We start from the raw sequence: 27454 nt of genomic DNA, 5'->3' as shown, positions 1-27454 counted from the left end.
TTCTCCAATATTAGGCTGTATCAAAAAGTGAGACTGCGCAGTCACACAGAAAGGTAAAACCCTTGCACAAATCCCCCTAAGGTAAAGTGGGCATTGTAATGACGCAGTTTCAGCAGGAATCCACTGCCCTCTCCTGGACCCTCCGCCCCGGCCTCCCGCGCTCACTCACACCGCCAGCATGTTGGGGTAAGTCACAACACGGCAACAAAAGCACAGCGACCACTGGTAGCCATGGCCAGGTTGTACCAGGCCTAGTGTTAAGTGACGGAGTCTTTATCCTCAAACGACCCTCTTTATCCCTGTTTTCCAAACAGAGTTGCACAGAAGCAGCCCTTCCAGTGAGCGGAGACCGAGAATGGAATGGGGAAGGCCAGCGGAAAAGCTCTCCCACACCATGACAGCAGGAAAAGCGATGAAACACAAGCGAAAAGAATAAAAAGAACTGCGGCTACAACTACAGCGGAGAAGAAATGAGGGGGAAAAAGAAGGCGGGAACCGCCACAGGCAGGTTCGCGTATGCGGAGCCGTCGGAAGTTGGGAGGCGGGACCGGATGTTTGGTCGCGGCGCCGGAAGTCTGGAGATGGCACCGGAAGGCGGACCGCGGTTTCCGGATCTGGCGCCGGAAGAGGCTCGTCAGCGCCGCCGCTTTTCGCGGACTGAAGCGCTCAGGGGTTTGAGCTGCGCGGTGGCCACGCGGTTACCTGGAGTAGCTCGCTAACGCTTCGGCAGGTCACCATGTCGCACCCGTCTCCCCAGGCAAAGCCCTCCAACCCAAGTAACCCCCGAGTCTTCTTTGATGTGGACATTGGAGGGGAGCGAGGTGAGGCGAGGCGCCCCAGGGTCGGGGTCTCAGGACTTGGGGCCCGGCTCGGGCCGGGGGCCGCTCTGGCGCGGGGGCGGGAGGGGGGGATGGCTGCCCACATCGAGCCCTGGAACAATACTACCGTCTAGTCTTGGCGTCCGGGGTTGGGCCAAACCCACGCCCTTGTGCCGGTGCTGTTGGGTGTAAGGAAGTTTCTGGAAATTTCTGGTCGGGGATGGTGGCGGTCTTTCGGCTTGTCTCCGGATTTGTTTTCAGTAGCCAGCCACCTAGCACCATCACGTTGGCCTAAGATAAGGTGATTTTATGTTTGCAGGGGGACATTCAAAAAACCTTGGTGCACTCCTGTCACGCCGTGTCTCTTGCTACCGACATAGATCAGTAATTGCCATGTTATACATTAAAGCGACTCTTTGAAAAAATTGTTTCTTTTACTTTTTTTTCTCCCTCCTTATTACTGATTCTGAACTTAGAGGTCCATTCAGCTAGGTGAACATTTCCCTGTTTTGGCATTTGGGAAAATTAGATCCATGTGGCTCTGTGGTTGCCTAGGCTACCATAGCAGCTCTGAAGTGCCTGAAGCCTTGTGAATTAGCACATTGCTTTGTTGCTGAATTGCTCTTGTTCCAGAGCTCGTTAAAATTGCTGGCCAGGCAGTGTGTTTGAATGCATTATACAAACGGACACATCTAGCTTGAGGGACCCTGTGGATGTTATTCATACACATGTATGAACTTAGATGTATGTTCAGTTTGTTTTGAATTTTAGTGCTAGGTTTATTTTTCATCTGTCTTAGAGTGGGAACTTTTTCAGCTTTCGCTTCCAAGGCAGCTCTAGGCAGTTTCCACAGAGCACAGAGACTACAGTTATACTTAAAACTTGGCCAGCCTGACCACTCAAAGGATATTTCATTTTCTCCTGTTGTTTCTGTCACCTGAAAAAAAAGCATAACCTAAAAGTTGAGACATATGTATTATTTGCTGGACAAAACTGAGGGCTTAGGTCTGGGAGTCAGCCTCTCAGCTATGAGGGACTGCCTCAAAGAGGTGATGGGGGAGCTGGGATATACAGGAGTTGTGCCACAAAGACCAGCAGAAGAGTAAAGAAAACCAGGCACCTAAAATTAGTGAGTTCAGTGCTTTTCTATGTAGGTAGGCTTCTGTGCTTATTCAAGTCCTTTCTTTGGTATGCACCTTAGCTGTCTATCTAGGGCCATCCTGAATCCCTTCAGGTGCACAGTTGGGGGCAGCTGCGGTGGCTGCTGGCTTGAAGGCTGCAACATCTTTTATTTACTAATGTGGCAGGCAGTACTTTTCACCCACAATTACTTGGTTTTGGAAGTTAAGAGGACATGTCAGAGAAATTAGAATTTAAAACTGCTTGTAGTTCATGGTATCCCTTAAATAGTGCTAGTCTTCTGGCTACTGTATTTATGATCCTTTGTAAGGTGTAATAAAATGTTTCAAATTCATCTAAATATATGATACTTAATATTAGGTAGACTAAATATAGAAAAATGCAGAGCTTGGTATTTCAGTCACTAATTTTACCAACTCATCTTTTACCATTTATTTGGTTGGTTGTGTGGCATACCAACATGCTTTCACTTTTTCTTTCAGTTGGTCGAATTGTCTTAGAATTGTTTGCAGATATTGTACCCAAAACTGCAGAGAATTTTCGTGCGTTGTGTACAGGAGAAAAAGGCATTGGACCCACCACTGGAAAACCGCTCCATTTCAAAGGATGCCCTTTCCATAGAAGTATGTATACTTTTTCTGAATCTCATTCCTCTTATGGATCATTGAGTCCTGTTCTGTAGGAGTTAGGGAAGAAAACACTAAGTAGGGGATGAGAGTCAAAAATTTAACTGTTAGTTTCTGAGAAGATGCTTTGACATCTGAGACAATGGTCATTTTCATAAGGGTCGTGAAAGGTGGGATGAATTGTGGAAGGGCAGTAAGGTTTAGGTATAGAGAAACAGACTGCCCTCAATTCACTATGGTGCAGTCTGGTAAATAAGTAGTGCTTGGGTAGCTGGTGACAAAAAATTATGCCTATTGGGCTGGATTGCTTGGGAAGGCTGCAACTGATTTAAAGGTTCAATGTCTTGGACACCTGGTATCATATGTGATTAAAAGATATCATCTCACACTGCTTTTTCACACTGTGTAGTCATACATACTGTTACCCAATCAAACTTGGGTCCACTTGCCCACTTGCAGTAAAGCCAATCTACAGACTCTGGATTGTCGTGAAGGAAAGGGCACCGTTTATTGTAGGCACAAACCAAGGAGTCCAGGCAGCTAGTGCTTGAAAGAGCTGAAGTCGCTTAGGGAGACAGGAATGGGGGGTGGGGGGGAGGTGTGATCACCTCGGGGACATCTTCTGATTTGGTGGTGAGGTCATTGGGAGGCAGCATCATCAACGTTCTGGTTCCAGCTGGTCTGGGGTCTACCTGCTTGTGGGAGGTGTATGGTTAACTTCTTCCGCCTGGGGCAGGGTTTCAATATTTGCAAAACAGATCTAAGGACATGGCTCAGGATATTATCTAGCCCTCAAGGAGGAACTAAAGGTCCTTGACTTTATTTATGGTTAAGCTATTATTTTGTCTTGCTTGACTCTTCCTTTTTTTCTGCATTTTCTCACTTCTCTGATTAAATTTACTCTTTGGAACTGAGGGGAAACTTAGGAGGCTGAAGTTTTTCTATAAATAAGAAGGTGGATGACATGGGAGGGGAGGTCTGTTTTGAGGAGCCCCGTAGGGTCCCACTTGGTTACAGTACCTTTGTTTAGTGATTATTTGATGGGCCCCCCAATAGACTGTAGGTTTCATGAGGAACTTGGTCTTCTCACCATTTGGTCCTCAGCAGCTAGTATAGTTACTGAGTAGGCACTCAATATTTGTTTAATGAATGAACAAATAAGTTAAACTGTAATTATATCAGTAATTATTTTAAAGACTTAAGAAAATATTAACATTGATTTAAAAATATTTCGGAATTCCTACTGTGGCTCAGCAGAAATGAACCCGACTAGTATCCATGAGGATTTGGGTTTGATCGATGGCCTTGCAAAGTGGTTAAGGATCTGGGTCTGGCGCTGAGTTGTGTAGGTCGCAGACAAGGCTCAGATTTGGCCTTGCTGTGGTGTAGGCTGGCAGCTGTAGCTCCAATTTGACCCCTAGCCTGGAACTTAAGTATGCCATGGGTATGGCCTTAAAAAAAATTTACTGGTGGTTTACTTTCATATTTAATAAAATACCAGTGTAAGAAGAGATGGAGATACTGGAGTTCCAGACCACCTTGATAAAGCAAATTTTGCAGTAAAATAAGTCACACAAATTTTTGGTTCCCACTGTATTTAAAAGTTTTGTTTACACCATGCTTTAGTCTCTTGAGTGTGCAGGAGCGTTAGGCCGCAAAAAAAGGTATGTAGCTTAATCTAAGAACATTTTATTGCTAAAAAACACCAAAACAGTTACAGTAGTGACATCAGAGATCACTGATCACAGATCACCATAACAAATAATAATGAAAAAGTTTGAAATACTATAAGAAGTATCAAAATGTGATACAAGACACAGTGTGAGCAGATGCTGTTGAAAAAAATGGTGCCGATAGACGTGCTTGATGCAGAGTTGCCATAAATCTTCAAGTTGTGATAAACACAGTATCTGCAAAGCACAATAAAATGAGGTGCGCCTGTATGCTAATAAAGCGTATGTAGAAAAGAGCATGGCAGGCCTGAGACTGCTCTTAGAAAAGTCTGCTTGCAAGGGTGGCTGTTTCCTGAAGTCTGGGGACCTGGCACTTGAACCATTGTCTACATCGTCAAGGTGGTTTGCTCTGCCTAGACTGTTTGTACAAATAATTCAGTTTCTGCTGAACACTTGCTTCCCTTTTTGGAATCTGGAATTTTGGTGCCTGTGTGATCAGTCCCAATAAAAACCTTGCTGAGTCTTTAAAGGACTTTCCTGGGCAGAAACCTTATGCACATGTTGCTTCATTTTCTTTGCTCGGGGAAGAATGTGCTCTGTAACCTTGATGGCAGGGAGAGAGACTAAGGAAACATTGAGTTCTCCAGGTTCTGCCTGTATCTTTCCCCCATCACCCAGCTGTGTCTCTTTACCACATCATCTGGTGAGTCTTAGGTAGGGAATCTCAAATTTCTAGTGAAATTTGCTGAAGTGCTTCCATCACAGTGTAACACGTCTCCTGGGAATAGTTGGTTTATTCAGCAGGTATTGTTGGGTAACCATCATGTGCCCAGCCTTGGACATGAGTACCAGGGATGAAGGAGGGAGTTGCTGTACTTAGGAGCTAATTGTTTGCTGGAGGAGATGGATCGTTATGATACATATTATAAAAAGGAGTTAGAATCAAGGTACCCTGGAGATCTGATTTTGAGGTCTCTGACAATTGTGTGGAGCAGGTGCATGTGAACTAATTCTTAGAGTGTCAGTGGGGCCTCAGGCAGGCATAGTAGTTGGGATTCAGATTGTGAAAAGCCTTTCATGAGTTTGGAGTTAGAGGGATGGGTGGGGACAGACAGAGAAACTGTCTTTATTATCACATATTCATCAGTTAACATTTCTGAAGTCACCATTCCATGGTTTCTAATAGTGATTTTCCTGTTTTGTAGTTATTAAGAAATTTATGATTCAGGGTGGAGACTTCTCAAATCAGAATGGGACAGGTGGAGAAAGTATTTATGGTGAAAAATTTGAAGATGAAAATTTCCATTATAAGGTAAAGTAGACAAAAGTGCATGTTTATTGCTGAGAGTAAAGGTTGTGTTATATGTCTGGGATACTTGTTGGATTAGGACAAATGCCTCAGATGTCCTTAGAGTCTCCTTTTCTTGTGAAAGAAATCATACTTGTAAAGCATCTTTCATATGAAAAAATTTTACCCAGTAATGCTTTTATTTGGCAAGAATACAACAGTTATTTCAAAGCGATTCAGGTTTCTGTCCTTTAGTAAAGCCAATGACATTTTTAAGGGTGGCACCAAATGGTAAAAACTTGCAGGGAAAATGTTCTTGTCGGAGGGATGGTAACTTGTGCATCTTTATGCTTAAATCTGAAGAGCAACAAAACCATCACTAATGTTCAAGATGTCAGGGGATTTGCAAGCTAGCAGATCTGGTTAATGTCCAGGCTCCTAAAGGACATTAGTGGTATCTGTGCCTTCTTATCTTCATTGTCCTAAGATGTCCCCATTGGGGTATGTTGCATCATTCAATGTATAAGAATGGATGTGTAAGTACAAAAGTAAAGTGATGATGTCTTTGGAAATGAGGACTATGAGCGAGGTAATTAGGATTATTTGAGAATAAAATGTCATCAGGCTTTTAAACAGTATTTTTTGACCACAGCTAGTACAGTCACGGGCACCAAAGGATTTATAAAAATGAAAGGACCTCATGATAAGGAATTGAAAATCTTACCAAAAAGATAAAGTTAAAACACATAGGACAACTGGAGAATAATAATATGCAGATAAATGCTAAGTTGATTGAGACTTTCTATGTGTCCTGTAGGAGAAAGGTGTAGTTTATATGGTCCAGATTATCAGGAAGACATTGAGGAGTGGGTACTTAAGCTGGGCAAACTAGGCCTCACAGGGTGAGATTGGCTAGATAAGATGCCCTTTTGAGGGAGGAGTGTGAGGGAAGGCAAAGGAATGAGGAGGCTGAGGAAATACAATTAATAATATTTAAAGTTGTGGGAAAAACACCAAACTTTTGGAAAGGAAAAAGGGGAGCTGCCAGAACGATGAGAACTAAGATCATGGGATGGACATGTTGATCAAAAGAAGAGGGACCTAGAGTTCCTGGTGGCTTAGCAGGTTAAGGCTCTGGCATGGTCTTTGGTGTGGTTTGGGTTTGATCCCTGGCCCGGGAACTTCTGCATACCATGGGTGCAGCCAAAAAAACCAAAATAAAAGTAAAAGAAAGGAGGTCTACTGAAAGGACACGTGGTTCTTGCCTTCTACCAGTTTGAAAGCTGAGTTAGATTTAGATTTCAGGGTAAAAGGCATTTCAGGTGGGAGGCCTAACCTGAGAGTCAAAGGTGTGGCCCAACAAGGTGTACGTGTAGAAAGCCTTAGGGTGAGGTGGGAAGGTGAAGAAAGCAGGTCTTACATAACCTTTGAATAAGCTGGTGTCAGGGTGGAACTCTGATTTCAATATGTGTGAGCAGTTTCTTTTGGGCATTCTCTGAAGAAGGGCTTCTCCTGGGGTGAAAGCCGTAATACTTGGCTTCCTTGGAGATTATGAAATTACCTAACTTAATGTCCTGTCTGAGCTGAATGTCCCTCACTGTTCTCAGCTTAATGGTGTTGTAAAGGGAAGAATTTCCATAGTAATAGAATAATTTCCATAATGCAGCATCTTCTTAAAGATGACGTGTAAGCATTTTCTCAAAGTAGCCAGTTTAGAAGTACCACCTCTGCCCCCACTATTATGTCTGTTATTTTATTTGGTTTCATAAGTTTTTCCTAAAGTTTAAAAAGTGATTAGGTACCTTGTTTTGTGAATTGAAGGTTGTACTTAATATGAAGTAAAACTACACTGTATTGTTTGACCTAAATGATGTTACAGTGCACCCCATCCCCGAGCTGCTGCAGAGACAATGCCGACAATGCCGTATCCTTCACCTGCTGCACCACAGTGGAAACACCTTAGTTGTTTTGTGTTTTGTATTCTTCAATGCCTCCTCGTTTAATGTGAATGGTCAGTAGAAAATCATTGAAACTCTTGACTGTATCTAACCTTGGTTTTCCTTTGACTTATTCCTGCAGCATGATAAGGAGGGGTTACTGAGCATGGCAAACGCTGGCTGCAACACAAACGGTTCTCAGTTCTTCATCACAACAGTTCCAACTCCGCACTTGGATGGGAAGCATGTGGTGTTTGGCCAAGTGATTAAGGGCATGGGTGTGGCAAGGATCCTGGAAAATGTGGAGGTGAAAGGTGAAAAGCCTGCCAAAGTGAGTAACCAGTTACAGGGTGAGATGCTTATTATCTCGGCTGCTGTTAAAGAAGAGTGAGTGAAGGCTCAGGTGAATCTTTGCTGGAACAGCTCTTGGTGGAGAAGCAGTTTCCTAGTGGGAAAGACAAGGGCAGCATGAAAGGTTTTTATTATTTCAGCTTCAGTCTTGCTGACTTTTAGTCAGTGTGTCCATGAATGCAGAGCGCACAGGAAACCAGGGACCCTTGGTCTCCTCTCTGTCACTTAACCTGCGGTTTCACCTTCTCTTATTATTTACCTTTTCTTGGCCTGTTTCTTTATCCCCTGTAACTTACTTAAAGGTTTAGGCTAGATGATGTAACTCTCGAGAAACGGCCGTGATACGACCCACTCTGATGGGCAGGGCTGTGAATGGGCAGTGGAAATGCAGACCTGCAGGAGGCGGGCTGAGGAAACAACGTTCACTTGAAAGCACATGCCCCATGTAAAGAGGACGATGATGTTTTCCATGTGTCCTGTGCACACCGAGCTGTGAGGAGCAGTCAGTGCTCCATGCAGTAGTGGCATGGCTTGTGCTACTGGGCTGCGTGTGGAGGGCATCACAGCACTTGGAGCAGATGGGCCTCCTGACGTCACTCTGTCCTTTTACAAGTGACTTGGATGCTGTCGAACCTGACTTGAAGCTGTGTAGCCTTTGCACCCAGACCCTTTTTAAATCATCATTAATATGGTACTGCAGTTCTACATTTAGGGTTGTTTTTACAGTTGTGCGTTATTGCAGAGTGCGGAGAACTGAAAGAAGGGGATGATTGGGGAATATTCCCAAAAGATGGTTCTGGTGACAGTCATCCAGATTTCCCCGAGGACGCAGATATAGATTTAAAAGATGTGAGTACTTTCGGATTAATTAAACTTTAATTATTTAAATTGCTAAAAATTATTTAGCACTAAAATTTTGAGCTTTTTGTATCAATCTGTCTCAATGATAGAACTTAGCACTAAACCGTGTTATAAACTACAGTATATTTACATTCTTTCTTTTATACAGATAGATAAAATTTTATTAATAACTGAAGACTTAAAAAACATTGGAAATACTTTTTTCAAATCCCAGAAGTGGGAGATGGCCATTAAAAAATACACAAAAGTTTTAAGGTAATAAAATAATTTTAATAAATTGCTTTTAAGAACTTGTAAATTGAATTATAAACTGAAATTCAGGAGTCGTGTTTTGTATTTTTTGGCATATTACTTGCAGAGTAATCAGGCATATTGAAATAGTTGAATTTATTTGGTTGCCTCCAGATTCTTATTTTGAAAAATTGCAAAATACAGAAAAGTAAAGAATAGTACATGAATACTAATGTACCTTTACCTGCATTCACCAATTTTTAACTTTAGCTATATTTGTTTTTGCAGAGTCATTTTGAAGGGAAGTTGCAGATACCATGACACTTTGCCCCTCAATATTATAGCAGGTGTTTCCTAAGAAACAAGGACATTCTTCTGCCTAATCTTAATACCATTAAAACATCTCACAAATATCACTGATACAGTATTATCTAATATATAATCCATATTCAGATGTCCCCAGTTGTTTCCATTTTTTTCCCTCTAGACTCCATTGTTCATTTGGTTTTCTGTCATTATTCTCCTCTAGTCTTTAATAGACCTACCTCTACATGTTTTTGTTTGTTTGTTTGTTTGTTTTTTGTCTTTTTGCTATTTCTTTGGGCCGCTCCTGCGGCATATGGAGGTTCCCAGACTGGGGGTCGAATCGGAGCTGTAGCCACTGGCCTACGCTAGAGCCACAGCAACGCAGGATCCGAGCCGTGTCTGCAACCTACACCACAGCTTACGGCAATGCCGGATTGTTAACCCACTGAGCAAGGGCAGGGATAGAACCCGCAACCTCATGGTTCCTAGTCGGATTCGTTAACCACTGCACCACGACGGGAACTCCTACATGTTTTTTTAGTCATTTATATTTTGTGGAGTCTAAGTCATTTGTCTTATACAATACCATCTGTGTTTGTATTGCTTCCTCAAGATGAGTTTGAGGTTAAATATTTTAGCAAGAGATCTTAAATAAGTGAGGTCATATATTTCCTGTGATAGCGCATCCTGAAGGCAATTGGCAGTTTGGCCTGTTGTGAGTTTTGGCACTTGGTTAAGGTGATGTTATCGTTGTTAGCCATAGTTGTTAGCCAGCCGTCTGTGTTATAAAAGTTCCTTTCTCCTTTGTAAGTAATTAGTAACTCCTCCGGGAGGTGATGCTGAGAGATGGTGTGAATACTACTTTGTAGCCTTGCAACCAGTGGAGTGCATCATTGAGGATTTTGCCTGAATCAGTTTTACACTGAAGCTTGTGGAATTGTGATTTTCTAATTTTATCATTAATTCTGCTGTTATTAGTTGGCATTCTTCTGTTTGAAAGCCCCCCCCCACCTTTTGTATTACCGTAGACCTGGGGATTATATTGAACTCAGCATATCACACTGTTACCACTGTTCTTTTTGATGCTTGAAGGCTGTCCAGTGGAGGCCCCCTTTCCTGTACCCCTTTGGTATTTTCCTGATGATTTCTGAGCACTTGCCTTCTGCCACAGCTTGTTCCAGGCTCATCGTATACCTAACTTCGTGTGTGGATCTGAGTTTCTCCAAGGAGCCCCGATTCTTTTCAGTGTGGGATAGACTCTAGAAACCAAATCCTAGAGGTCAGGTGTGCATGTTGGTTGGGGGCCTTTTTCAGTAATCAGAGCTAAAACACAAGTCAAAATCTGCACCATAAGGTTCTTTCCCCATTCCATTCCTGCTTCCACAAGGAGAACCAGGGTTTCACCCACTTATGTTAGCAAGTGGGTAATGGAAACCCACTTATGTTAGCAAGTGGGTAATGGAAACCTGAGTTTTAAAATAGAAAAGTGTTTATTGGGTATAACCTTTAGGCTTTAAAATAGAAAAATATATGGGTATAACCTTTAGGCTTGTTCTTAAGTTGGCTCCTTTGAACATTCTGGGAAAAAAGTTGAAACAAATTTTAAAAATTTTTCTGAAGGAAAGTATTTAATAAAAAGATTGTGGCCATTAAGAATATTCACATTTGTTGAACTTTATATCAGAACTGACATAACACTTTTTGAAGAGTTGAATAAGCAGAGTGTAAGTCTTATGTGGCATCGCATGCTGCTTTCACACATATGCTTTCCAGGTATGTGGACGGCGCGAAGGCTGTTTCCGAGGAAGCAGATGGGTTAAAACTGCAGCCTGTTGCTTTAAGCTGCATGCTGAATATTGGTGCTTGTAAACTGAAGATGTCCGATTGGCAGGGTGCAGTCGACAGTTGTTTAGAGGTAAGTCTGTTTGATTTTTTGAAAGAGTTGGATTATGACTTATCACTTCGAACAAAAGTAGTTTTATGTGACACTGGTATATCTCATTAGAACATAATGAGACTCGAACACATAACTTTAAATATTTTAGAATTTCGGTTCTTCCACTTAGGCCACTCATTTAGCTTGCAACGCTATATCACGTAATTTTTTTTAAATAATGATTTTATTTTTTTCCATTATAGTGTATTATGTAATTTCTATGAAGATACTTTCTCAGCTTATTTATTCATATAACTATTGAGCACCTATTATGTGCTGGGCACTGGAAGACAAAGCCAGGAATGATTAAGAATGTGGCTTGTGGAATCAGCAGACACAGTTTTCTAATTAGACCATTGTTACTTACTAACTTTATGATCTTTAGTATGTTCCTAATTTTAGAGTCTTTTAATTTCTCCATATGTTGAATCAAAACACTGCTTTCCTCCTGGGATTGTTTATAAAGACTGGGTAATTTATGTGAGCATTCAGCACAGTGTTGGGCACAGACAGGTTGAGCACTTAATAGGCACTTAGGTATTTTAATTAAAACAGACTTATCCCCTCAAGGAACTTCTTACTTGGTGGGAAGAGGACTCAGTTTCGATTTAGGGTCATCAGGACTTGTATAAGGAGAATGGGTGCTATTGGAACATAGCTGCCTTCATGGGGACATCCAGGAATACTAACCCATAAAGCTGGAAAAGCGGCAGCATTACCTTCCTTAAATGGAGCAGTTATGACTATCTCCCTCTTGTATGGTTTGAAAAATTTTCCAAACTAAAGCTTCTGTGTTATAAAAGACCACCTCTAGTAATTTTTATGTCTGTTTTACATTAATCTAGGTACATAGATCAGCTATGCCCAGAGCAAGGACAAATGAAATGAGATCCTAATTTATTTTTATTATTATTACTTTTTTGTCTTTTTAGGGCCGCACCGTCAACATACGGAGGTTCTCAGGCTAGGGGTCTAATCAGAGCTGTAGCTGCCAACGTACATCACAGCCACAGCCACGCCAGATCCGAGCCGCATTTGCGACCTACACCACAGCTCACAGCAACGCCGGATCCTTAAACCCACTGATCGGGGCCAGGGATTGAACCGCAACCTCACGGTTCCTAGTCAGATTCGTTTCCGCTGCGCCATGAAAGGAACTCCTGAGATCCTAATTTAGAAGGGAGCATACAAACAGAGGAAAAAACTTACCAGAGGAAAAGATTGTTCTTCACTCTGAATCTTTTTGATTTTAGGAAGGCGGATAATACACACTTTCCAGTAAAATCCGACGTTAAGTAAATAAAATATATTTAAACACTTGTTTCGGAGGGAAACCTATTGAAAGTCACACATGCTCCTAAAAAAACCCCTAGACGTCAGCTAAAGGAGTGTATGCAAGTTCTTATTCAAAATGTTTTGGGGAGTTCCCATCATGGTGCAGTGGAAACAAATCTGACTAGGAACCATGGTTCAGTCCATCCCTGGCCTCCCTCAAGTGTGTTACGTATCCACCATTGCCATGAGCTGTGGTACATAGATCGCAGATGGAGTTCAGATCTGACGTTGCTGTGATTTAAGCCAGCGGCTACAGCTCCGATGACACCCCTAGCCTGGGAACCTCCATATGTTGAAGGTGCAGCCCTAAAGAGACAAAGAGACCAAAAAAAAGTTGTTTTGGTATTGGCTAGGGCCCAGGCAGGAGATGGACATCATAGTGACTTCAGCTGCGTTTACTGTGAAATAATATATTGGGAGTAACTGGAGTCATGAGGGGTTGACTAGTAAAGAGAACTATGAAGAATGTGGGAACAGCACTTATTTATATGTGCATGTATGTGGATCACACAAGAGCAGCTGCTCCCTCCAGGCTGGGCCCGAGTTCCTGGGGCTGAGGTCCAGACCTCCCTGCGGAGGGCTTGGCTGTGACTCACAGGGTAGCGGGGAGGTTCAGTTTGTGGTGGGAGGTGGGAGGCTGCTTGTGGGGAGCCATGCCTTTGGCCACCTCACTGCAGGAGCCTAAGGAGCAGAGCAGGGGAGCCTGGAAGGGAAACCGCTTCCTCTCCTGCGCCCACTTAGCGCCCTCTGCTGACAAGCGTCAGCAGAGGAGGTTTCTGCAGGGAAGAGTTGATTTTGCAGCTGATAGGCAGTAAATTGAAATTTAGCAATGAAATCTAGTATTCAGTAATTAGATAAAAGTACTAATTTTATAATTATTTGCAGGCCCTTGAAATAGACCCATCAAATACCAAAGCACTGTACCGTAGAGCCCAGGGATGGCAAGGATTAAAAGAATATGATCAAGCATTGGTAAGATTTTGTTCTAAATTTCAAGTTTTTTTTTAAAACAACCACTTTCATGAATCATAACCTATTATTTATTTGTTTTTTTTCCAATTAAAGGCTGATCTTAAGAAAGCTCAGGAGATAGCGCCAGAGGATAAGGGTAAGTTGGCAATTTTTGTGGTTAAAATCCATTTTGTCCTGTAAGAATATATTTTTGTGGACCACTGTACCGCTTGCCACTTAGATATTTATTTGCTCAGCAGATGTTATAGAACACCTGCTCCTGGGCCAGCTGCAGTGAGCAAGTTAGGGTCCCAGCCCGGAGATAGCTTGCATTCTGGTCCCTTTCCACTTCACATGTCTGAAGACTGCTTTGCTGTATCATTTGAGATCTGGTTCCTATTCTTGTAATTCTAGATGAAAGAGCAACATTAGAACATAAAGTATTTATGGCAAATTTAATGTTTAGGGCCATTCCTTAGGCTGAAATTGGCCATAACCTAAGTATTCTAAACTACTGGTTATGTTTTAGGAAAGTTTTAGAACGCTATGACAAAAATAAGCTTGTTTTTCAAATCAACCAACCAGAAGAAGCGAGTGTAGGTCTAGATATTAAAATACCTTTGGTCTCTTTCTGCAAAAATGAAATAGGGGAGGCACTACACTGCATTCTATGATGGAGAGGGAGAAGACCCTACTGTGTGTAATTCAATTAGTGGACAGGCTTCTCAGTTTATGCTCCAAGGTTTTTATGTTTGTGCGGTCGCTTTCTCAGAGTAAAATGTTTGGGTTAATAGGGCTCAGTTACTCTTCAGGAGAAGAGTTTTATCATTTTTAATGTATTTTTTATCATATCATTTTGTTGGTCAACCTAAGTTTTTGGATGCTTTGAGAAATAACTCATTACATGTTTATTTTGCAGCTATCCAGGCAGAATTGCTGAAGGTCAAACAAAAGATAAAGGCACAGAAAGATAAAGAGAAGGCAGCTTATGCAAAAATGTTTGCTTAAAAAGTAATTCAGTTTTGCTTGTGTGCATTGATTGTATAAAGACAATAAGAAAATGTAACGGTTTGTCTATGTATGACCCCTAATGTGTTCCCTTTGATAGTTCAGTTCCCCAGTGTTTGGTGGGAGGAAAACTGATAGGGACTCTGTTAATAAACTAGTGTTATAAAATACAATGAAGTTGATTTCTTTTTAAATGGCTGTCTGCATTATTCACAACGGATAATGATGTCCAGCCTGTTTTTAAACTCCTAAAGACACAAATCTTGTTTGAATAAACAGATGAAAGCTTAAGTATGTGTATTGTTTTTCTGAATTCTTTGATGTATCTCTCTGTGGTTAGGTTGTCCTCGTGTTTTATATTACAGGTAAGGGAGTTGGCAGACTATCTCAAGGGCCAGATAGACATTTTAGTCTAGTCACAGCTCCTCAGTTCTGCACTTGCAGCTCACTAGCAGCTGTCAACAGTATGTAAACTAGTAGGCACTGCTGTGTTCCAGTGGAACTGTTCATAATTCATAAGGAAGTTGGTGGTCTGGACACCAGTATCTGGTCTAGAATATGTATTTATTTTTATACTTGAAGTATTGAATTTGACAAGTCCAATGGACATTAAAGGCCAATAGTATATTTTGTGGTTAGTACCAAATCTTGGAAGAATTAGGGAGGTAGGTCATCACTTAATAAAGCTTTATTTAAGAGAAATATTCATAATTATTTATGGGACAATTTTAGGTATAGTATAAAATTATTTTACTGATAATTATTTTATGAACATTCTGGTCAGTAACATGCTGTAAGGTATTTTGACACTTGTGAACTTCCAAACATTTGAAGTTGGCTTGCTGTCCACTTGAGAGAAACAGGCACAAGTGAGGCCAACTGCAGCTTACATTCCATTGTACGCAGGGCCTCCACCACCTTCAGGCACCACCCAGTTAATATTCTGACTTGGGTCCTTAATATCACATGTTTTACAGTGCACACAGTTTTGAGCATTTATCTGTAGCCGAAATCCATCACCTTGTTCCAAAGGTACAAATTCATAGACTCCTGTGGGAACAACAGAACCACCGTGAAGTAGCTGTGAATAGAGTTTTAGTCCCGTGGTGGCAGCTCCCAGAAACCCTCAAGGGCTGCTGACCAAATGTTTACCCATGGAGAGTATGTGCATTTGCTGCTGTGTAAATCAAACATGGATAAAAGCAGAAGGTGGAGTTCCCGTCACGGCACAGTGGAAGTGAGTCTGACTAGCATCCATGAGGACACAGGTTCCATCTCTGGCCTTGCTCAGTGGGTTAAGGATCCTGCATTGTGTGAGCTGTGGTGTAGGTCGCAGAAGTGGCTTGGATCCCTTGTTGCCATGGCTGTGGTACAGGCCTGCAGAGCAACTCTGATTCGACCCCTAGCCTAGGAACCTATGTCATGGTTTTGGCCCTAAAAGGCCAAAAAAGAAAAAAGAAAAAAAAAAAACAGAAGGGATGGTAGCATTTGGCTGAGTTAGTACTAACAAGGGAGTCCACCTTTAGCAGTCTTTTGAGTTTCAATTTTATATATAGACCTCTGTGGGAGACCCAGACACTGTAATAACGCAAACCATCACAGTAGAGCAACTCATACCATTTTTTTTTGGTTTCCACTGCATATAATAGGTTTACACTATTTTGTAGCCTATCAAGTGTGCAATAGCATTATGTCCAAATGAAGTACATGCCTTACTTAAATACTGCTAAAAATGCTAACCATCTGAGCATTTATTGAGTCATAGTAACATCAAAGATCACTGATAGAATATATTTTGCAAGAATCACCACATGGGAAGGGAGCAAGTGTTAGAAAAGTCACTGGTAGGCTTGCTCTGCGCAGGATTGCCACAGGCTTTCCATTTCTAAGACATGGGATAAAACAAGGTCTGCCTGTATATATGTGTGTGTGGGCTGTGGCTGCAGAGAAAACAGATCCAGCCCTTACCCTTGGTTTACAACCCAGTGTGATGACAGAAATGATTAGGAAATAAAGTGAAAAGACAGTCCAGGTCCCTGCAGTCCTGAAGCTTATATCTATTCCCAGTCCGGAGGTGCTGATTTTCACATGTCTAAGTACCACTCTACCATCATTTGAAACCCAGTTTCTAGTGGAGTTTTAGCTGCAAGCTCAGCACTCTAGATACAATATTCATAATATTCATGATGAATTTAAAAGTTTGGGCCTATTTCCCTGAGCTAAATGTGGCTATGATTTGTGTTTTAGGCTATGTACATACTGTGTATATGTATGTATACATGAGTGTGTGTACACGTATGTATGCAGCTGTGACAAATGACTCTTTTAAGTCACATGACCATGGATAGAGGTGTTTGGTGTTTTACATTACCAACCCTAACATTGGGCTGAGGGTAGACAGAGAAAGGCTTGTTTGGGAAATGCTATCTGAATTAGGCTTAACACAAAGTTCTACTACTTCAACATTGCTGGTTAGAGTAGGAACCACAGGAATAACGAATTTTCAAAAGGGACCTAGATGTAGGAGTCATTCATTAGAAAGAAATTTCTTAAAATGATGGAAGCATATTTATGACACGTTTAAAGCAAGTGAAGGAGCAGATGGAAATGATGTACTTACCTGCAGGGCAGAATCGCTGCTCAGGCCCGTCGTATATGGACAGGTTTCTGTTCACAGGTACACTGTCATCCTTCAGGGTTAAATGTGCTGGCTGGTCATGTTCATGGTTAGTACCGCTCAGAGCCACAGATGACAGGAGGTCAAAACTGATCTGTCCGTCTGGTTTTGGATACTCAATAGGGGTGCAGTCCTTGGCTGGCTTGAGCTGATCGGAGTCAGAACCTTACAGAGTTTGGGGGAAGATTTTTTAATAAAAATGTAACACTTATTTTAAAGTACTTCCTTAGACATTTTAATAAAAACTTGTAAGTATCATACTAAGGAAATAAGACTTTAGCCCTCGTATAACAAAGATACCTTGTTCCCTTTGAAGATACTGAATTCATCATTTCTCTAATAAAGTAAGTTTAAAACACTGAAGTGAAGAAGTTCCTTTTCTTTACTACTCACCGGATCCCATTCCTGGTTGTCTCCCAGAGGCTGAATTACCTTTATGTTTCAGAGTCCATGGCTCCATCCCTCTGAATATCCAGTAGAAGATTCCAGTGTAAATCATCCCTCCATATACACCCAGGATCCCGTGGCAGGATGGTCTGATGTTCCTGACGGAGTAGAGCTCCTTCCACACCCATGAGTTCTTCAAGTTGTCCTCATACTCAGTTACATGGAGTCCTTTATATAAAAAACATGAAATAGTAAGTGCAAAACTGCCTCAAGGAGCATGAAACACTGTCAAGGTACTTTGCTGCTGAAATAACTGATAACTCTTAGTACTTTTAAAAGGCAGGTGGTCGTCTAAGACCACACTTGAAGAATCTTTCAGTGCCCCTTTGATATATGTTAACAGGCAGTAAGGCCATACTGGTAGCATGGAAAACTAGTGTCAAAATTCAGTGAACCTGGAAAGGAAGCTAAGATAAAAAGAGTTTATGCTCCCTATAAAAGAGAGAAATTGAATAACTTATCAGTGAGACACTTCGGTTAGGAGTTGAAACTGTGTTCCTCTCCAGAAAGCTATTTTGAAAGCTAGGCCCTAGTTATCTCTGAGTGGGTCCGGACAAGGTCACTGCAGATGTGATTAGTTAAGATGAGGTCTTCCTGGAGTAGATTGGGCCCTTAATCCAATGACCGGTGTCCTTATGAGGCACAGAGAGGACAGCAGGTGGGACGCAGGCAGAGGCTGGTGTGGTTCTGCCACAAGCCCAGGCAGGCCTGGGGCACTCAGAAGCTGGAGGCAAGAAGGCTGCACCCTGAGGACTTTGGAGACAGAGCATGTTCCTGCCAACACCTCAACTTCAAATTGCTGCCTGCAGAGTTTAGAATAAACTCATCATAAGCCACTTAGTTTGAGGTGCTTTGTGGTGGCAGCCCTAGGAAGGATATATATAAAGCCTGGTGCCCGCATTTTACTTTTAACAGGATGTGTTTGTTCTCGCTGACTTTTTGTGAGCTGCACAGCCAAGTGGTTCCTGGCACCATCCCCTCCCTGGGGCTCTGACCCTCAACCTGAACTTGCTGACCTGCCTGCTTCCAGTCCTATCTTGTGTGAAAAGTGAGCACAGCTGGCAAGAAATCGGACAAAGGTCCAGCACTCGCCCAGCACCTCCACCGCACGCCGTGCTCACCTCAGCTCTTCCCCACACCAGGGCCTCTGCTTCTCCGAGGACACCTCAAAATGTGATGGGCTGAGGGCTCCTGTCTGTCAGGACATTTGCTACCTGACTCTAGGGAAGAAGGCTTATTTACCAAGCATGTATTGAGTTGCTTACTGATGTTTATCATTCACAGTGAATGAGGTCCCTGCTCTTGGAGTTTTCCATCCAAGAGGCAGGAGACAAAACTGATAAATAAGTACATTACATAGTCACCATGGACGAGAACAGTGCAAGGGAGAGGGCTGGGAGTGTGTGCGTGCGTGTGTGGTGTGTTGTACGTGTGTTTGTGTGTGTGTGTGGTGTGTGTATGTGTCTGTGTTTTGTGTGGGTGTGTGGTGTGTGTGCGCATATTTACTGGGCTGCAGTGCTGGCCATGCCTCCCCGGCAGCACCAGGGTCCTGAGGAGCCCTGAGCTTGCAGGCCTGCTAAGGGAAGGGCTGCAGGAAGGCACTGTGGAGCCTTTGGCCCAAATGGCTGTGTGGGAGGAAAGGGCTGTGGTGCCTGTGAGGACGCACAGTTCATCAGGTTGAACTCAATTGTAGGGAGGTGGGGCATGAAACAGAATGGCCAAAAGTCTGACACTGAGTGGTCACATAGCTTTCCTTGTCCAACACACGTCTCAATGCTTTGTGTAAAGACTGTGTGTTTTTTAATGCTCAATGAAGTAAACACAGAGACCACCATGACTTTTAACTGTATTTTCATCCTCTAACCACACACTGAATGTAGGTTTAAATGGCTTCTTTTTAAACGTCCCAGTGAAGAACCCAACAATTTTCTAGAGTCTAAGTAGAAAATTCTTACCTATTGTCTTCGATTGGAGATTTTCACTAGTTAGTTGATTGAAAATAGATTCTGCTGCCAAAATTCCACTTTTCATTGCTGTGTGGGTCCCTTTGATCTTGGGAACATTCATGAAACCAGGACTGCACCCAATCAGTAAGCCCCCAGGAAAAGTGAGTTTTGGTATAGACTGAGGAGATGAAAACAAAGTGCATCTGTTAGTTCAAATTGAACAAAACCGAATACTCCAAATTATAACCTCTTTTAAAGCTGTAGGGAAAAATAGAAAAAAATTACATGAAAGGGAATACAGTGAAGGGAAAAATCAGAGCAAGGGCAGTTTTCCCCTCTCCACTAAAAATGCAGATCAGAACTACTACTCTTTTTCTATTAAGACTATTTCCGCCTCCCTCCCCATGACTTACCTACATAGCACAGATTTAAGACCGGAGCATTAACATTTAAAAGTTTTATTTATGCATAGCCATGTCATAATTAAAAACAGCCCTAAACCTGAATGGCTATTATCTAAATTATGATCTTTTATATGCATTCTGGGTGACACGTGATTTACAAAGGATGTTACCCTTTGTTTTACTGTGATATCTAGGGATGGAAACCTAGGTCCTAACCATGGCATCACCCACAATTAACTACTGCCTTAAATAACACTTTAATTAACCCAAGAATACGCTGAATTTCCAAAATAAATATTAAGACGGTTGTTTGGGCCTCAGTATACATTTCTGATGAAAGACAAGGTAATGTAGCAGCTAAATTATAAACTGTTTGCACAGCCAAATGTACTGTCATCTCTAACCTGAAAAGGGAGAGAGAGAGCCAGGGGAGCTGCTCTTTCCTTCTGTACTTTTTCTCCTCTGGAGGCTTCCTAGAGTAAGCCACGGGTCTTTGCTGAGGAAAGGGCTGATGGTGCTGAGGGACTCAGAGGAGAGGGGGTCGACAGGAGACCACTGCCATGGCTGCCATGGTGAGGGGACCATGGCCACACACAGCTCACCATCCCTTAAGTGTTCTAAGTGGGAGGGGGAGGTGGGAGACGCTAAGGCGGTGTGGCAGCAGGAGTGCTGGCAAAAGAAGGGTCGGGGCCCAGGCCCTTTCTCAGGACACATGGGGAATGAGTGTCCTGTGGTTCTTAGACCAAACTCACTATCAGAACCACCAGACTAAAGGAGCAAGGAATCAGGATCACGGAGTTGACAACAGGGAACAAGGGCTTTCTGGAATGCTACGAGCTGAAAACAAAGGGAACGGTTAGGCACCTGGAAAACGACAATGCTCTTCTCAAATAAATGATTGCCTTGCTAATCCCAAATCTGGTTCAAGAACCAGAAGACGAGGAGTTTCCCGGTGGCCTAGGAGTTAAGGATCTGGCATTGTCACGGCTGCACTGCAGGTTCTATCCCTGGCCTGCGAACTTCCTCATGCCATGGATGTGCTCCCACCGCCCGCCACAAAAAGGAACCAGAAGACTGAAGTTTAATAAAAGGACAAGAATTGCTAGTGCAGATTCTTTCAAATGGGTGCCTAAGTTCTAAGAATAAGAATGTGATGGCTCATAGGGAAATGTGTGTTTTCCAGTTCTGGGGGGATCCCGCCTGCATGGGCAGTGTTACTGGAAGCCAGGCATCTTGGTAAGGAACTAGGGAGCAAGGAAACAGTGCATTGAGAAATGCTGCATCCTGCGACATCCATTAAACTGGGCTAAATGATTAGAAATCCACCAGGAAAGGTGAGTTTGGTACAGACTGAAGAAAGGGAAATAAAAAGTCATGCAAAATTTGTTAGCTCAAAATAAAATTGAATGTTCTGAGTTTTTGCCTCTTAAGGGTCTTCAAAAACTTAATGGAAGTATGTTTCTGAGTCTTTGACTAATTAAATCAGAAAATTGAAGTAAAAAGTGTGTGTGTGTGTGTGTGTGGAGGGTCACCTCTTCCTGCTGATCTAAAGATCATCTGAGACACTGAGGCACACAAGGCAGGTGCTGTAAATATAAATCTATGTGCTACAGAATATACAGAAGCCTGTACACTATAAATTGGAAAGTAGAATTCTGCTGGCAGTAGGTATTATGCGCATTACCCAAAAGAGCTTAATGAGCTTGAACATATGCAATTTAATAAATATTATTGCAAATGAATATTCTAGAAACAAAAACAACCCCAAGGGAGGTAACCCCATAGCAACTTAGAGACAGTGTTATTTTAAGGTTCCAGTGATTACATTTACAATTTAGCCATGATTTTACGAATTATTGTTGGAGTAGCAATGTATTTAGAACTTCACTTTAAAGGTTGTCAACCTTTCTCCCCAGTTTCCTATGATCTGTTACTTACACAACAGTTTAAAAAGATACCCAATTTCTAAAATAGTTCTGGATTCTTAGAATATTAGAGACAGATGGGATCATCTTTATTTTATATGATCAGAGAAGTTAAATAACTCAACCAAATGATTTGGTGTAAATTTTAGAGCTGATTTTTAGATCATTTTACCTGTTTAATACTATTTCCACAACAGTACTACTAGCTTTTATCATAGCCATCTCAGTCTTATTTCATTGTTTAATTAGTAGGTAACAATAAATTAACTGCATTGGATAGGATTTATTTCGAAAATATACCAACGTAAGACAATTAAGGGTAAAAACTTAACAAAAGCCACCTGAAGGGCATGGATGTTAATGGGTAGTCAAAATTATCTTTGCTGAAAACTACATTTGTCCTTGAGTTTCCTGGCAGCTAAGGAATAAAGGAAAATATTTTGGATCACATAGTTTAAATTTTCTGGTTAAAAACCAGCCTCCCCAATCAACTAAAAAAAAAAGCCCATGAATTTGTCTCTAGAAATCAATACATCCTTAAAACAAAATTCATGATGTAATTTGTTGAACTCTGGTTATGGTACAGTTTTATAAATACCAGGGTGCTTTGCTTATTAGATATTTAAATTTTTTCTTTGAGATAATGTAACAGCTTTAGATAAAGAATAGAAGATTAGGTTTCAACAATGAACTGATAGCACAGAAATAAGGAATAATAAAGTGGGAAGTGTCACCTGAAAGCCACCTTCGTTGAGGGCTCTTGCTCCATATGCAATCCTTTTACCACCTTCCAATGTTGGCTTGATGCTGGGGTGGTGTTTCCACCTCTGGAACTCTCTAAATGGACTTAGGTATGGATTTTGATAGTCTAGACCAACCTGAAAATTTTCAATTTAAATTAGACACATTTCAAATTATATCAAGCTAACGTGAGTAATATTTATCAGAAAACATGTACATTAAGTTTCTTGTACGGAAAGTACTTGGAGAAGTGTATGCAGTCACCCAAATTTAAATAAATAACTGAATAAATCTGTTTGGAAAATAAATAACTGAATAAATCTGTTTGGAATAAAAATACCACGTGTTTGTAAACTGGCAAAACTTAAAAAATTTAGAGCATATTAATAAATCATTGTGCTTTGTAAATCAAGGTCCTAATCAGAAGAATATTTGTAGGTAAGTGTCTTGCATTATGTTTCTACAAAAGGAGCTGTAATAATTTGTTATTCATTTATCGATACCAAATGCAAATAAACTCTAAGTTCTATGTAGTACTACTGATGCAAAAGGAAGAAACAGAAGGTAATCATATTTAAAAAAAGAGGGCAAAGAATATTGGAGGTTATATTTTACATGGCATCATCAAAATGCTGAAATTAATAATCAAACTTTTTTTTGCCTTGAAAAGATTGTCACTGTAAAAATTAAAGGCATGCACTGAACACACTAATAATGCATAAATTTGACAATGTGTCATATACAAGTCTCATGATGACATTAAACTGTAAAGCTGCCACCAGCCGTAAGGCGCACAAACTCATATTATTGTTCCATTCCTTGTAGTTTTCAAGATGTAATTTACTGCAGAGACGTAAGTGACCAAAAGGGAGAAAAGGCTCTTGGTTTAAAAAGTTACAGGTTCAGGAGTTCTCATCGTGGCTCAGTGGTTAACGAACCTGACTAGTATTCATGAGGATGTGAGTTTGATCCCTGGCCTTGCTAAGGGGGTTAAGGATCCAGCATTGCTGTGAGCTGTGGTGTAGGTCACTCAGATCCCTTGTTGCTATGGCTGTGGCGTAGGCCAGCGGCTAGAGTGCCGAATCAACCCCTAGCCTGGGAACTTCCATATGCCACAGGTGCGGCCCTAAAAAGCCAAAAAAAAAGTTATAGGTCCAGAGCCAGTACTGGCTGCATTGTCAGTGTGGCAGGCCACAGCACATAGGCTTTTAAAAAAGTCAAGGCAGAATTGGGCATGTCTCCTGCCTCTGTCACTTTCATGGGTGTGTCTGGGTAACCATGTAACTTGTTTGGACTTCAGTTTTCCCATCAGTAAAATAAGGAAAAACTGATTTCAGAGAATTTTTATGGAACAGAATTCTCAGGGAAGGATCTAGCACAGTGCCTGTCATATAGCAGATACTGCTAGCAAAGCTGCCTGTGCTAAAGCAGACTAATGTCAACAACAGTCAGAAGCACTTGACATGTGGACAGACTCAGCTTTAAATGAGAGGCATCAGACACTCTCCAGATTCAAAAGCCTGGTTTTGTAACAACTAGTTTTGTAACACCAATGACTCCCACAGTGGGACTTTCCATACTGGGCGTATAACTTACCACAAAGCCAAGAGCTACGAGAGGTTCCCCTTCATTGAGATGGTAGAGGAAAGAGCCACCATAAGTGTGTCTGTCCAGGGGCCAGCCCACAGTGTGATCCACTCTCCCAGGCTTCCACTTCTTCTCATCAATAATCCATAGCTAAAAAAAAAGGTCCCAGAGTATTATTTAAATGTTTTCTCACTTCAATGTATAAAATTTGCTAAGTTTTATGTCTTATTTATGAAAGCTACAATGGAAAAGCTGTAGTAAGAGAAACACAAAAAAGGTACTTCATATATCCCAGAAAAGGACATCAAATGTATCAGGATGAATTGGAGGAAAGTTATGAACTGTTTAAGATGTTAATTAGATTCTCCAATTGGTAAGGCATTTACTCATTCATGTAGTTATAGGAAACGCCACTGAAGAGATGACGGAATCTCCTGGGTCCTGGTTAAGGAGCTACACACCTTGATCCAGGTGGTGCTCTCACAGGTGTGCTCACCTTATAAAAATGATCTGGGCCCTGCACTTCAGGGCTGCGACTTTATAGGACAGGTGTTATTCTTCAGTAAAAAAGCTTACCCTGTCCTGCACTACCCTCTCTCCGACTGAAGGAAACTGACTATTCTATTCTCAGGTAAGTTTTAAATTTTAAACAACAATTTCCATATGAAATATTATCTAAAAATCTGATATTATGCACCATCACATAGTATTATGCACAATCTACCAAAACAATTAGGCCCTTTTTCACAACATAATTAATCTAATTATATAGAATTTAAACTTTTCTGAGCTTTACCCTAAAGAAAATTTAAACAAAAGCACTACAATGAAACTTTTACACTAATAAACCTGAGGTTTGGGAAAACAGACTAGAAATTGTATAAACTGAGAAAATACACAACACTTAGCCTAATTAAATTTTAGGCTTCAGATCAATATACTATGGTTGAGTGTATATTTCATAAACTAAATTATCTTTGCATTATAATTTTGAGTAAATAATTCTTGTAGGATGTGGTTATCTAATAATCAGCATATGGATTAACAGGTCAAGTCCTATCAGGCAGATGGCATTACACTGAAAAAAAAAAATCACTGTTACAAGTATTTTCAAATTTAAGACTTATTTCAATCAACTTTGAAAAACACTTAGAACATGCAGATAAAATTTAAATAGAGGAATCTGATTAGTCATATTTCTAGCCCCTTGAAAAACATCCCAAATATTTTCAGTCATTATGAACATTTCAAGTCATTGAAACATATAACAACTGGAGTGAGTTCCTGTCATGGCTCAGCAGTAACGAACTTGACTAGTATCCATGAGGATGCAGGTTCAAATCCCTGGCCTCGCTCAGTGGGTTAAGGATCTCAGCTGTGGTGTAGGCCAGCAGCTACAGCTCCCATTCAACCCCTAGCCTGGGAACTTTTATATGTCGAGGGTGCAGCCCTAAAAAGGCAAAAAATACATACATACATATACATAACAACTGAAAAGTTAAATCAGTATTATAAACTACATGACAATACAAATGAATGTAAGCTTCATCTTTCAAAATTCAGATTCCAACACCAAAGCCAGGTACCTCCTTTAGCCCGATCCCGTAGGTCTGGGGCTCACAGTTGGCTCTCAGGTCAAACTTCTTGTACAGCTGCTTGGCCAGGTGTCCGTGGCAGCCTTCTGCAAAAATTGTGACTTTGGCATGTAGTTCCAGCCCTCTCTCAAATGTTGTCTAAGAAATAAAAACATGTTAAAATGCAACTGTGATGATCTACAGAACATTCAGTTTTGAACTGAACTATCATCCAGGTAAAAAAGAAATGGTGCAAATACATAATATCAGGAATAAAACTAAGTACTATTATAAGTAGAATCTAATTTTTTCTTTTTTTTCTTCCCTTTTGTCTCTTCTAGGGCCCTACCCATGGCATATGGAGATTCCCAGGCTAGGGGTCTAATTGGAGCTGCAGCCACAGCCGCAGGAATACGGGATCTGAGCCACGTCTGTGACCTACATCACAGCTCACGGCAACGTCGGATTGTTAACCCACTGAGTGAGGCCAGGGATCAAACCCGCAACATTATAGTTCCTAGTCAGATTCATTAACCACTGAGCCACAACGGGAACTCCCTTTATTTATTTATTTTTTTTTACTTCACAAGTACTTGACTGCATGGTTAAGTTTGTAAGAATTAAAAAAAAAACAACTAAAGTATGCTCATCCCCACCCCCCCAGTTATTCACAAATGAATATCCAGTGAGAAGTGAAGGGGGGAGGATGGCATGGGTGAGGGTCAAGTGTGTTGTGACAGAGGGTGACCAGACTTGTGGTGGTCATCGCTGTCCAGTACACACAGATGTTGAATGATAATGCCAGATACCTGAAACTTAGATAAGCAAAAACATTTTTTAAAGTGAAAGGCAATTTCTCCACTGTTCCTGACTTTTTAGTCCCATGGTTTAAAGCAAAAAACACTATTGATAGCTTTCTTGAGTCAAGTCAGGAAATTTCCATGAAAAAAACCTACAAAGAGTCTATTTGCATCCTTTTAACACAAACAGGATCATAATATACTCTTCAGCTGCTTGCTTTTTTCATTTTAATTTTGTTCTCTATTGCTGGATATATATTGTAAAATTTAGATTTTTTTTCCTAGGGAAAAACAAAACTACAATCAAAGTATTAATTGCTCTTTTTTGCACTTATCTCTGACACAGGGTTGCCACTGAAAAAAGGAATATAGAATAAGAAGGAAAATCTCTCATGAAATACATATTTCCCGATATTTCTCCATTCGTTTTTTTTTGCTTTCTAGTGCTGCACTGGTGGCATATGGAAGTTCCCAGGCTAGGGGTAGAATTGGAGCTGCAGCTGCCAGCCTACACCACAGCCATAGCAACTTGGGATCTGAGACGAGTCTGACCTGCACCACAGCTCGTGGAAATACCAGATTCCCAACCCACTGAGCGGGGCCAGGGATGGGACCGGCATCCCCATAGGTACTCATCGGGTTCGTTACCACTGAACCACAATGGGAACTCCACACACCTATTTTTACTTTATTAGATATTCTTAGACTGCTGTCCCCAAAGCCTGAAGCAATTAATACTTCCACCTGCAGCATATACGAAGGCCCTTTCCCTATACCCAGCCAGTGACAGACACACCTGTTCCTTTTATGGTTTTGCTAAGTATAGGGTTAACTCACTGCTATTTTAAATTGCATTTTCCTGACTACGGTTTTCATCATCTTTTTCTTTTTG

The 27454-nt window shown here is 41.3% G+C and overlaps 2 protein-coding genes across 3 annotated transcripts in view; one reads left to right on the top strand and one right to left on the bottom strand.

Annotated features, from left to right (window-relative positions):
• Positions 1 to 605: 605 nt before the first annotated feature.
• On the top strand, positions 606 to 14752 carry PPID (peptidylprolyl isomerase D). Its single transcript, XM_047799677.1, has 10 exons — positions 606 to 821; positions 2441 to 2581; positions 5463 to 5569; positions 7625 to 7813; positions 8560 to 8682; positions 8843 to 8949; positions 11005 to 11146; positions 13388 to 13474; positions 13568 to 13610; positions 14373 to 14752. The coding sequence occupies exons 1-10, from the start codon at positions 737 to 739 to the stop codon at positions 14459 to 14461; spliced, it is 1113 nt and encodes a 370-aa protein (XP_047655633.1). The 5' UTR covers positions 606 to 736; the 3' UTR covers positions 14462 to 14752.
• ETFDH (electron transfer flavoprotein dehydrogenase) overlaps positions 7762 to 27454 on the bottom strand; it is a 54591-nt gene continuing 34898 nt past the window's right edge. The window contains exons 7-13 of one of the 2 annotated variants that reach the window (XM_047799676.1): positions 25775 to 25921; positions 24198 to 24338; positions 22595 to 22738; positions 19541 to 19709; positions 17571 to 17753; positions 17082 to 17303; positions 7762 to 7927 (exon numbers count right to left, since the gene is read on the bottom strand). In XM_047799676.1, the coding sequence (XP_047655632.1) occupies positions 7860 to 7927; positions 17082 to 17303; positions 17571 to 17753; positions 19541 to 19709; positions 22595 to 22738; positions 24198 to 24338; positions 25775 to 25921 (1074 nt within the window). In that variant the 3' untranslated portion in view covers positions 7762 to 7859. Of the gene's footprint in view, positions 7928 to 15131; positions 15512 to 17081; positions 17304 to 17570; positions 17754 to 19540; positions 19710 to 22594; positions 22739 to 24197; positions 24339 to 25774; positions 25922 to 27454 lie in introns of those variants that run through there. The other variant, XM_047799675.1, reaches the window with a different exon arrangement.

This window comes from Phacochoerus africanus, chromosome 10, assembly GCF_016906955.1.
Source record: "Phacochoerus africanus isolate WHEZ1 chromosome 10, ROS_Pafr_v1, whole genome shotgun sequence".
Classification (NCBI taxonomy): domain Eukaryota; kingdom Metazoa; phylum Chordata; class Mammalia; order Artiodactyla; family Suidae; genus Phacochoerus; species Phacochoerus africanus.
This window is presented reverse-complemented; position numbering and strand designations above follow the sequence as displayed.